This window comes from Pristiophorus japonicus, chromosome 4, assembly GCF_044704955.1.
Source record: "Pristiophorus japonicus isolate sPriJap1 chromosome 4, sPriJap1.hap1, whole genome shotgun sequence".
Taxonomy (NCBI): Eukaryota; Metazoa; Chordata; class Chondrichthyes; family Pristiophoridae; genus Pristiophorus; species Pristiophorus japonicus.
The window spans coordinates 153,107,615-153,121,001 of NC_091980.1; the positions used below are offsets into that span (position 1 = coordinate 153,107,615).

At 40.8% G+C, this 13,387-nt stretch overlaps 1 protein-coding gene across 1 annotated transcript in view; it reads right to left on the reverse strand.

The window, feature by feature from the left end:
* sptbn5 (spectrin, beta, non-erythrocytic 5) overlaps positions 1-13,387 on the reverse strand; it is a 635,480-nt gene that overhangs the window by 74,795 nt on the left and 547,298 nt on the right. Inside the window, exons 61-62 of the mRNA XM_070878655.1 lie at positions 562-751; positions 1-177 (exon numbers count right to left, since the gene is read on the reverse strand). Of these exons, the coding sequence (XP_070734756.1) occupies positions 1-177; positions 562-751 (367 nt within the window). The remainder of the gene's footprint in view (positions 178-561; positions 752-13,387) is intronic.

Consider the following 13,387-nt stretch of genomic DNA (forward strand, 5'->3'; position numbering starts at 1 on the left):
CCCATAGTTGTTGCTGGTTACCAGCCCTTCTCTGGAGCCCAGCCAGGCAGCCATCAATTCCAGCTCTCTGAGCTGTGCCTGCCTCCACAACTCCCTCTCGTACAGCGCTTCCTGCTTCTCCCACTTTTTAACCACCAGATCCATCTGTTCTGACAGTTCATTCAACTTCTCATCAACCTGTTGGCACAAAAACACACAGCAGCTTAGTGAGAACAGGGCCCTCAGTGATTAATGGGGTACAGGGCCCTCAGTGTTAATGGGGTACAGGGCCCTCAGTGTTAATGGGGTACAGGGCCTCCACTATTAATGGGGCACAGGGCACTCGGTGTTAATGGGGTACAGGGCCCTCAGTGTGAATGCGGTACATGGCCCTCAGTGTGAATGGAATACAGGGCCCTCGGTGTTAATGGGGTACAGGGCCCTCAGTGTGAATGGAGTACAGGGCCCTCAGTGTGAATGGAGTACAGGGCCCTCAGTGTGAATGGAGTACAGGACCCTCAGTGTGAATGCAGTACAGGACCCTCAGTGTGAATGGAGTACAGGGCCCTCAGGCCCCTTTACCTCTTTTGACATGATGTGCGTGTTCTCTCTCAGCTCGATTCCTGCCATTCTCAGCTCTTCGTATTTGGCTCTTTGCTTGTCAATTTCTCGCTTGTATTCCTCGTGACGTTTGCAGAGTTGGTCAGCTCCCAGGACGCCCCTGGCCTGCTCCTCAGAGTCCAGCAGTGTGTCCATCTCATTCACCCAGGCCCTATGAGAAGGAACAAGCACGAATAGGTCACGTCTATTTGCAACACCAGATTTCTGATTGCTCCCTAAGAGGAGAAGACACGTCCAGGATGTGTAATTAGATCCTGCCTGCTTGAGTAGTCAAGTACTTTGCAATGTGGAATTCGAGCCATTCATTCTGACTGCCTGCTCCAGACAGAACAGACATCACAGAAAACAGATATGGCTCACCCTCGCGGGTTAGGACCTTCACCCCCTCAATCAAGTTCCTGACCTTCCCCACGACCCCATGTTCCTGACCACCACCCCCCCACCCTCCCGACCACCAATGGGTCCCCTGACACTTTCTGCACAGAGCTGAGGAAAGCGTGGCCCATGGGGCCCTCCTATCTTTACTTTCAAATAGCACATTTCCTGTGATATTGCTCACGATGATTTACATCTGTCCCACAATCTGCTGTTTCTCTCTCTTGTCCAGTCTCTCTCTCGCTCACTCACTCTGTCCACTAATCTCTATCTGATCTGTCCCTCATTTCACACATCTCCCTCATTTCACACATCGTTCCATCGATCATCTTCATCCAACCCTTCTATCTGAACTCTCCCTCCCCTCTCCCAATCTCTCCCTCCTCCATGTAACTCTCACCCCCAATCATTTCTACCTGATCTCTCCCCGTCTCCTAATCTGTCCATCTCCCTCCATGTCTCTCACTCCGAACCCTTCCACCTAATCTCTTCCCTTTCTCAATCTGGCCTCTTCTCTCATGATTTATCTCAGCCACGATCTCTCGCTAGTTCTTCCAGCTGTTTCTATCCCCCTACACTCTCTACCCTGATGAAAAAAATTGACTAGCTATTATAATCAATGAAAGATTGAACTGACTAGTGCAATCAATGAAAGATTGAACTGACTAGTGTAACCAAAGATTGAAGTGGCTAGTGTAACCAACGAAGGATTGAACTGGCTAGTGTAACCAATCAAAGATTGAACTGACTAGTGTAACCAATAAAGGATTGAACTGACTAGTGTAACCAATCAAAGAATGAACTAACTAGTGTAACCAACAAAGGATTGAACTGGCTAGTGTAACCAATCAAAGATTGACATGACTAGTGCAACCAACAAAAGATTGAACTGACTAGTGTAACCAATCAAAGATTAAACTGACTAGTGTAACCAAAGATTGAACTGACTAGTGTAACCAATCAAAGATTGAACTAACTAGTGTAACCAAAGATTGAACTGACTAGTGTAACCAATAAAGGATTGAACTGAATAGTGTAACAAATCAAAGAATGAACTAACTAGTGTAACCAACAAAGGATTGAACTGACTAGTGTAACCAATCAAAGATTGACATGACTAGTGCAACCAACAAAAGATTGAACTGACTAGTGCAACCAACGAAAGATTGAACTGATTGGTTTAACCAATGAAGGATTGAACTGACTAGGGCAACCAACAAAAGATTGAACTGACTAGTGTAACCAACAAAGGATTGAACAGGCTAGTGTAACCATTGAAAGATTGAGGTGGCTAGTGTAACCAACGAAAGATTGAACTGACTACTGTAACCAAAGATTGAGCTGATTAGTGTAACCAATCAAAGATTGAACTGACTAGTGTAACCAAAGATTGAGCTGATAGTGTAACCAATCAAATATTGAACTGACTAGTGCAACCAACGAAAGATTGAACTGACTAGTGTAACCAACGAAAGATTGAACTGACTAGTGTAACCAATGAAGGATTCAACTGACTAGTTTAACCAAAGATTGAACTGACTAATGTAACCAAAGATTGAACTAACTAGTGTAACCAAAGATTGAACTGACTAGTGTAACCAATCAACGATTGAACTAACTAGTGTAACCAAAGATTGAACTGACTAGTGTAACCAACAAAGGATTGAACTGGCTAGTGTAACCAATCAAAGATTGAACTGACTAGTGTAACCAATGAAAGATTGAACTAACTAGTGTAACCAATGAAGGATTGAACTGACTAGTGTAACCAATGAAAGATTGAACTAACTAGTGTAACCAATGAAGGATTGAACTGACTAGTGTAACCAACGAAAGATTGAACCGACTAGTGTAACCAATGAAAGATTGAACTGACTAGTGTAACCAACAAAAGATTGAACTGACTAGTGTAACCAACGAAAGATTGAACTGATTGGTTTAACCAACGAAGGATTGAACTGACTAGGGCAACCAACAAAAGATTGAACTGACTAGTGTAACCAAAAAGGATTGAACAGGCTAGTGTAACCAATGAAAGATTGAGGTGGCTAGTGTAACCAACAAAAGATTGAACTGACTACTGTAACCAAAGATTGAGCTGATTAGTGTAACCAATCAAAGATTGAACTTACTAGTGTAACCAAAGATTGAGCTGATAGTGTAACCAATCAAATATTGAACTGACTAGTGTAACCAAAGATTGAACTGACCAGTGTAACCAATCAAAGATTGAACTAACTAGTGTAACCAAAGATTGAACTGACTAGTGTAACCAACAAAGGATTGAACTGGCTAGTGTAACCAATCAAAGATTGAACTGACTAGTGTAACCAAAGATTGAACTGACTAGTGTAACCAAAGATTGAGCTGATAGTGTAACCAATCAAAGATTGAACTAACTAGTGTAACCAAATATTGAAGTGGCTAGTGTAACCAATGAAAGATTGAACTGACTAGTGTAACCAATGAAGGATTGAACTGACTAGTGTAACCAACGAAAGATTGAACCGACTAGTGTAACCAATGAAAGATTGAACTGACTAGTGTAACCAACGAAAGATTGAACTTACTAGTGTAACCAATGAAAGATTGAACTGACTAGTGTAACCAACGAAAGATTGAACCGACTAGTGTAACCAATGAAAGATTGAACTGACTAGTGTAACCAACAAAATATTGAACTTACTAGTGTAACCAATGAAAGATTGAACTGACTAGTGCAACCAACGAAAGATTGAACTGACTAGTGTAACTAACGAAAGATTGAACTGATTGGTTTAACCAATGAAGGATTGAACTGACTAGGGCAACCAACAAAAGATTGAACTGACTAGTGTAACCAACAAAGGATTGAACAGGCTAGTGTAACCATTGAAAGATTGAGGTGGCTAGTGTAACCAACGAAAGATTGAACTGACTACTGTAACCAAAGATTGAGCTGATTAGTGTAACCAATCAAAGATTGAACTGACTAGTGTAACCAAAGATTGAGCTGATAGTGTAACCAATCAAATATTGAACTGACTAGTGCAACCAACGAAAGATTGAACTGACTAGTGTAACCAACGAAAGATTGAACTGACTAGTGTAACCAATGAAGGATTCAACTGACTAGTTTAACCAAAGATTGAACTGACTAATGTAACCAAAGATTGAACTAACTAGTGTAACCAAAGATTGAACTGACTAGTGTAACCAATCAACGATTGAACTAACTAGTGTAACCAAAGATTGAACTGACTAGTGTAACCAACAAAGGATTGAACTGGCTAGTGTAACCAATCAAAGATTGAACTGACTAGTGTAACCAATGAAAGATTGAACTAACTAGTGTAACCAATGAAGGATTGAACTGACTAGTGTAACCAATGAAAGATTGAACTAACTAGTGTAACCAATGAAGGATTGAACTGACTAGTGTAACCAACGAAAGATTGAACCGACTAGTGTAACCAATGAAAGATTGAACTGACTAGTGTAACCAACAAAAGATTGAACTGACTAGTGTAACCAACGAAAGATTGAACTGATTGGTTTAACCAACGAAGGATTGAACTGACTAGGGCAACCAACAAAAGATTGAACTGACTAGTGTAACCAAAAAGGATTGAACAGGCTAGTGTAACCAATGAAAGATTGAGGTGGCTAGTGTAACCAACAAAAGATTGAACTGACTACTGTAACCAAAGATTGAGCTGATTAGTGTAACCAATCAAAGATTGAACTTACTAGTGTAACCAAAGATTGAGCTGATAGTGTAACCAATCAAATATTGAACTGACTAGTGTAACCAAAGATTGAACTGACCAGTGTAACCAATCAAAGATTGAACTAACTAGTGTAACCAAAGATTGAACTGACTAGTGTAACCAACAAAGGATTGAACTGGCTAGTGTAACCAATCAAAGATTGAACTGACTAGTGTAACCAAAGATTGAACTGACTAGTGTAACCAAAGATTGAGCTGATAGTGTAACCAATCAAAGATTGAACTAACTAGTGTAACCAAATATTGAAGTGGCTAGTGTAACCAATGAAAGATTGAACTGACTAGTGTAACCAATGAAGGATTGAACTGACTAGTGTAACCAACGAAAGATTGAACCGACTAGTGTAACCAATGAAAGATTGAACTGACTAGTGTAACCAACGAAAGATTGAACTTACTAGTGTAACCAATGAAAGATTGAACTGACTAGTGTAACCAACGAAAGATTGAACCGACTAGTGTAACCAATGAAAGATTGAACTGACTAGTGTAACCAACAAAATATTGAACTTACTAGTGTAACCAATGAAAGATTGAACTGACTAGTGCAACCAACGAAAGATTGAACTGACTAGTGTAACTAACGAAAGATTGAACTGATTGGTTTAACCAACGAAGGATTGAACTGACTAGGGCAACCAACAAAAGATTGAACTGACTAGTGTAACCAAAAAGGATTGAACAGGCTAGTGTAACCAATGAAATATTGAGGTGGCTAGTGTAACCAACGGAAGATTGAACTGACTACTGTAACCAAAGATTGAGCTGATAGTGTAACCAATCAAAGATTGAACTGACCAGTGTAACCAAAGATTGAACTAACTAGTGTAACCAAAGATTGAACTGACTAGTGTAACCAACGAAGGTTTGAACTGGCTAGTGTAACCAAAGATTGAACTGACTAGTGTAACCAACGAAAGATTGAACCGACTAGTGTAACCAAAGACTGAACTGACTAGTGTAACCAAAGATTGAGCTGATTCGTGTAACCAATGAAAGATTGAACTGACTAGTGTAACCAAAGATTGAACTAACTAGTGTAACCAATGAAAGATTGAACTGACTAGTGCAACCAACGAAAGATTGAACTGACTAGTGTAACCAATGCAAGATTGAACTGACTAGTGTAACCAATGAAGGATTGAACTGACTAGTTTAACCAAAGATTGAACTGACTAGTGCAACCAACGAAAGATTGAACTGACTAGTGTAACCAATGCATGATTGAACTGGCTAGTGTAACCAATCAAAGATTGAACTGACTATTGTAACCAAAGATTGAACTGACTAGTGTAACCAACAAAGGATTGAACTGGCTAGTGTATCCAATCAAAAATTGAACTGACTAGTGTAACCAAAGATTGAACTGACTAGTGTAACCAACGAAGGTTTGAACTGGCTAGTGTAACCAAAGATTGAACTGACTAGTGTAACCAACGAAAGATTGAACCGACTAGTGTAACCAAAGACTGAACTGACTAGTGTAACCAAAGATTGAGCTGATTAGTGTAACCAACGAAAGATTGAACTGACTAGTGTAACCAAAGATTGAGCTGATTCGTGTAACCAATGAAAGATTGAACTGACTAGTGTAACCAAAGATTGAACTGACTAGTGCAACCAACGAAAGATTGAACTGACTAGTGTAACCAATGCAAGATTGAACTGACTAGTGTAACCAATGAAGGATTGAACTGACTAGTTTAACCAAAGATTGAACTGACTAGTGCAACCAACGAAAGATTGAACTGACTAGTGTAACCAATGCAAGATTGAACTGACTAGTGTAACCAATGAAGGATTGAACTGACTAGTTTAACCAAAGATTGAAGAAGGGTAACTTTGAAGGTATGAGGCGTGAATTGGCTAGGATAGATTGGCGAATGATACTTAGGGGGTTGACTGTGGATGGGCAATGGCAGACATTTAGAGACCGCATGGATGAATTACAACAATTGTACATTCCTGTCTGGCGTAAAAATAAAAAAGGGAAGGTGGCTCAACCGTGGCTATCTAGGGAAATCAGGGATAGTATTAAAGCCAAGGAAGTGGCATACAAATTGGCCAGAAATAGCAGCGAACCTGGGGACTGGGAGAAATTTAGAACTCAGCAGAGGAGGACAAAGGGTTTGATTAGGGCAGGGAAAATGGAGTACGAGAAGAAGCTTGCAGGGAACATTAAGGCGGATTGCAAAAGTTTCTATAGGTATGTAAAGAGAAAAGGTTGGTGAAGACAAACGTAGGTCCCCTGCAGTCAGAATCAGGGGAAGTCATAACGGGGAACAAAGAAATGGCAGACCAATTGAACAAGTACTTTGGTTCGGTATTCACTAAGGAGGATACAAACAACCTTCCGGATATAAAAGGGGTCAGAGGGTCTAGTAAGGAGGGGGAACTGAGGGAAATCTTTATTAGTCGGGAAATTGTGTTGGGGAAATTGATGGGATTGAAGGCCGATAAATCCCCAGGGCCTGATGGACTGCATCCTAGAGTACTTAAGGAGGTGGCCTTGGAAATAGCGGATGCATTGACAGTCATTTTCCAACATTCCATTGACTCTGGATCAGTTCCTATGGAGTGGAGGGTAGCCAATGTAACCCCACTTTTTAAAAAAGGAGGGAGAGAGAAAACAGGGAATTATAGACCGGTCAGCCTGACCTCAGTCGTGGGTAAAATGATGGAATCAATTATTAAGGATGTCATAGCAGTGCATCTGGAAAATGGTGACATGATAGGTCCAAGTCAGCATGGATTTGTGAAAGGGAAATCATGCTTGACAAATCTTCTGGACTTTTTTGAGGATGTTTCCAGTAAAGTGGACAAAGGAGAACCAGTTGATGTGGTATATTTGGACTTTCAGAAGGCTTTCGACAAGGTCCCACACAAGAGATTAATGTGCAAAGTTAAAGCACATGGGATTGGGGGTAGTGTGCTGACGTGGATTGAGAACTGGTTGTCAGACAGGAAGCAAAGAGTAGGAGTAAACGGGTACTTTTCAGAATGGCAGGCAGTGACTAGTGGAGTGCCGCAAGGTTCTGTGCTGGGGCCCCAGCTGTTTACATTGTACATTAATGATTTAGACGAGGGGATTAAATGCAGTATCTCCAAATTTGCGGATGATACTAAGTTGGGTGGCAGTGTGAGCTGCGAGGAGGATGCTATTAGGCTGCAGAGTGACTTGGATAAGTTAGGTGAGTGGGCAAATGCATGGCAGATGAAGTATAATATGGATAAATGTGAGGTTATCCACTTTGGTGGTAAAAACAGAGAGACAGACTATTATCTGAATGGTGACAGATTAGGAAAAGGGAAGGTGCAACGAGACCTGGGTGTCATGGTACATCAGTCATTGAAGGTTAGCATGCAGGTACAGCAGGCGGTTAAGAAAGCAAATGGCATGTTGGCCTTCATAGCGAGGGGATTTGAATACAGGGGCAGGGAGGTGTTGCTACAGTTGTACAGGGCCTTGGTGAGGCCACACCTGGAGTATTGTGTACAGTTTTGGTCTCCTAACTTGAGGAAGGACATTCTTGCTATTGAGGGAGTGCAGCGAAGGTTCACCAGACTGATTCCCGGGATGGCGGGACTGACCTATCAAGAAAGATTGGATCAACTGGGCTTGTATTCACTGGAGTTCAGAAGAATGAGAGGGGACCTCATAGAAACGTTTAAAATTCTGACGGGTTTAGACAGGTTAGATGCAGAAAGAATGTTCCCAATGTTGGGGAAGTCCAGAACCAGGGGTCACAGTCTGAGGATAAGGGGTAAGCCATTTAGGACCGAGATGAGGAGAAACTTCTTCACCCAGAGAGTGGTGAACCTGTGGAATTCTCTACCACAGAAAGTAGTTGAGGCCAATTCACTAAATATATTCAAAAGGGAGTTAGATGAAGTCCTTACTACTCGGGGGATCAAGGGTTATGGCAAGAAAGCAGGAAGGGGGTACTGAAGTTTCATGTTCAGCCATGAACTCATTGAATGGCGGTGAAGGCTAGAAGGGCTGAATGGCCTGCTCCTGCACCTATTATCTATGTTTCTATGTTTCTATGAACTGACTACTGTAACCAACAAAGGATTGAACTGGCTAGTGTAACCAATCAAAGATTGAACTGGCTAGTGTAACCAATCAAAGATTGACATGACTAGTGCAACCAACAAAAGATTGAACTGACTAGTGTATCCAATCAAAAATTGAACTGACTAGTGTAACCAAAGATTGAACTGACTAGTGCAACCAACGAAATATTGAACTGACTAGTGTAACCAATGCAAGATTGAACTGACTAGTGTAACCAATGAAGGATTGAACTGACTAGTTTAACCAAAGATTGAACTGACTAGTGTAACCAACAAAGCATTGAACTGGCTAGTGTAACCAATCAAAGATTGAACTGACTATTGTAACCAAAGATTGAACTGACTAGTGTAACCAACAAAGGATTGAACTGGCTAGTGTATCCAATCAAAATTTGAACTGACTAGTGTAACCAAAGATTGAACTGACTAGTGTAACCAACGAAGGTTTGAACTGGCTAGTGTAACCAAAGATTGAACTGACTAGTGTAACCAACGAAAGATTGAACCGACTAGTGTAACCAAAGACTGAACTGACTAGTGTAACCAAAGATTGAGCTGATTAGTGTAACCAACGAAAGATTGAACTGACTAGTGTAACCAAAGATTGAACTGACTAGTGCAACCAACGAAAGATTGAACTGACTAGTGTAACCAATGCAAGATTGAACTGACTAGTGTAACCAATGAAGGATTGAACTGACTAGTTTAACCAAAGATTGAACTGACTAGTGCAACCAACGAAGGTTTGAACTGGCTAGTGTAACCAAAGATTGAACTGACTAGTGTAACCAACGAAAGATTGAACCGACTAGTGTAACCAAAGACTGAACTGACTAGTGTAACCAAAGATTGAGCTGATTCGTGTAACCAATGAAAGATTGAACTGACTAGTGTAACCAAAGATTGAACTGACTAGTGCAACCAACGAAAGATTGAACTGACTAGTGCAACCAACGAAAGATTGAACTGACTAGTGTAACCAATGCAAGATTGAACTGACTAGTGTAACCAATGAAGAATTGAACTGACTAGTTTAACCAAAGATTGAACTGACTAGTGCAACCAACGAAAGATTGAACTGACTAGTGCAACCAACGAAAGATTGAACTGACTAGTGTAACCAATGCAAGATTGAACTGACTAGTGTAACCAATGAAGGATTGAACTGACTAGTTTAACCAAAGATTGAACTGACTAGTGCAACCAACGAAAGATTGAACTGACTAGTGTAACCAATGCAAGATTGAACTGACTAGTGTAACCAATGAAGGATTGAACTGACTAGTTTAACCAAAGATTGAACTGACTAGTGTAACCAACAAAGGATTGAACTGGCTAGTGTAACCAATCAAAGATTGAACTGGCTAGTGTAACCAATCAAAGATTGACATGACTAGTGCAACCAACAAAAGATTGAACTGACTAGTGTATCCAATCAAAAATTGAACTGACTAGTGTAACCAAAGATTGAACTGACTAGTGTAACCAACGAAGGTTTGAACTGGCTAGTGTAACCAATCAAAGATTGAACTGACTAGTGCAACCAACAAAAGATTGAACTGACTAGTGTAACCAATGAAAGATTGAACTAACTATTGTAACCAATGAAAGATTGAACTGACTAGTGTAACCAACGAAAGATTGAACCGACTAGTGTAACCAATGAAAGATTGAACTGACTAGTGTAACCAACAAAAGATTGAACTGACTAGTGTAACCAACGAAAGATTGAACTGATTGGTTTAACCAACGAAGGATTGAACTGACTAGGGCAACCAACAAAAGATTGAACTGACTAGTGTAACCAAAAAGGATTGAACAGGCTAGTGTAACCAATGAAAGATTGAGGTGGCTAGTGTAACCAACGAAAGATTGAACTGACTACTGTAACCAAAGATTGAGCTGATTAGTGTAACCAATCAAAGATTGAACTGACTAGTGTAACCAAAGATTGAGCTGATAGTGTAACCAATCAAATATTGAACTGACTAGTGTAACCAAAGATTGAACTGACCAGTGTAACCAATCAAAGATTGAACTAACTAGTGTAACCAAAGATTGAACTGACTAGTGTAACCAACAAAGGATTGAACAGGCTAGTGTAACCAATCAAAGATTGAACTGACTAGTGTAACCAAAGATTGAACTGACTAGTGTAACCAAAGATTGAGCTGATAGTGTAACCAATCAAAGATTGAACTAACTAGTGTAACCAAAGATTGAACTGACTAGTTAAACCAACAAAGGATTGAACTGGCTAGTGTAACCAATCAAAGATTGAACTGACTAGTGTAACCAAAGATTGAACTGACTAGTGTAACCAATCAAAGACTGAACTGACTAGTGTAACCAAAGATTGAACTGACTAGTGTAACCAACGGAGGTTTGAAATGGCTAGTGTAACCAATCAAAGATTGAACTGACTAGTGCAACCAACAAAAGATTGAACTGACTAGTGTAACCAATGAAAGATTGAACTAACTAGTGTAACCAATGAAGGATTGAACTGGCTAATGTAACCAGCAAAAGATTGAACCGACTAGTGTAACCAATGAAAGATTGAACTGACTAGTGTAACCAAAGATTGAACTGACTAGGGCAACCAACAAAAGATTGAACTGACTAGTGTCACCAACAAAGGATTGAACTGGCTAGTGTAACCAATGAAAGATTGAGGTGGCTAGTGTAACCAATGAAAGTTTGAACTGACTAGTGTAACCAAAGATTGAGCTGATTAGTGTAACCAATCAAAGATTGAACTGACTAGTGTAACCAAAGATTGAGCTGATTAGTGTAACCAATCAAAGATTGAACTGACTAGTGCAACCAACGAAAGATTGAACTGATTGGTTTAACCAACGAAGGATTGAACCGACTAGTGCAACCAACGAAAAATTGAACTGACTAGTGTAACTAATGAAAGATTAAACTGACTAGTGTAACCAAAGATTGAGCTGATTAGTGTAACCAACGAAAGATTGAACTGACTAGTGTAACTAACGAAAGATGCAGCACCATAGAAATAATTTGCATTTATATTTCATGACTTCAGGACGTCACTGTTATAATGTAAGAAATGTGGCACATTCTGTGCATAACAAGCTCTCATAAACATGAATAGCCAGATAATCTGTTTTAATGATGTTGGTTGAAGGATGGTTGGTTGGTTGGCCGGGATACTGGGGATAACTCTCCTGCTCTTCTATGAATAGTGCCGTGGGATCTTTTACATCCACTCAAGAAGGGCAGGCAGCGCTTCAGTTTAATGTCTCATCTGAAAGTTGGCCCCTCCGACAGTGCAGCACTCCCTCAGTACTGCACTGAGAGTGTCGACCTGGATTGTGTGCTCAAGTCCCTGGAGTGGTACTTGAACCCACAACTTCTTGACTCAGAGGCGAGAGTGCTACCCACTGAGCCATGGCTGACATAATGCAAGTGGGAAGGATGACTATGGAGAAAGGATTGGGGCAGCAAGCGATAAATTTGTATATTATTAAATATATACAACCAAAAAAAAAGAGAAAAAATCAATTAAATTGAAATTCAAAAAGTTTCAGACTGAAAATTAAAATGGTGCCTGGACCGAGCGGCACAGCGGCACCTAGTGGTCTGAAAGTACATTGTGTAGCGGTGTTTATGGACCAGAATTTATAGACTGACTTACATTGTAAATGTTTCCAGAAGGATTTTCAATGTTCAATGTAAACATAAAAAGCGTGACTCAAAATTGCCAAACAGGAAGATAGTGATGTCGACAGGAAGTGCACACCAGTTTTTAAACAATATATTGGCATGGAGTACCTTGCAATTGTCCATATTAAACTTAATTTGCCACTGATCAGCTGGAGTACTGCGTGCAGTTCTGGTCACCACATTACAGGAAAAATGTGATTGCACTAGAGCGGGTACAGAGGAGATTTACGAGGATGTTGCCTGGACTGGAGAATTTTGGCTATGAGGAAAGATTGGATAGGCTGGGTTTGTTTTCTTTGGAACAGAGGAGGCTCAGGGGAGACCTGATTGAGGTGTATAAAATTATGAGGGGCCTAGATATAGTGGATAGGAAGGACCTATGCAGAGGGGTCAACAACCAGGGGCATAGATTTAAAGTAATTGGTACAGGTTTAGAGGGAATTTGAGGGGAAATTTCTTCACCCAGAGGGTGGTGAGGGTCTGGAACTCACTGCCTGAAAGGGTGGTAGAGGCAGAAACCCTCACCACATTTAAAAAGTACTTGGATGTGCACTTGAAGTGCCGTAACCTACAGGGCTACGGACCAAGAGCTGGAAAGTGGGATTAGGCTGGGTAGCTCTTTGTTGGCCCACGCGGACACGATGGGCCAAAATGGCCTCCTTCTATGCTGTAAATTATTCTAATCCAATTGGATATCAAAGAGTCTGTTCCTTTTACAATTGGCCGTGGGAAAGCAGAGTGCCTGGAGGATGGACCAATGGTGGCAGTGTGGGGGCAGAGCGATGGGAGGTCAGAGGTCGTGTGATGTAACCTCCAGGAACACGCCCAATGAGAGTTGGCGAGCCTCCCTGCTTTTGGCTCTGTTCTCACTCA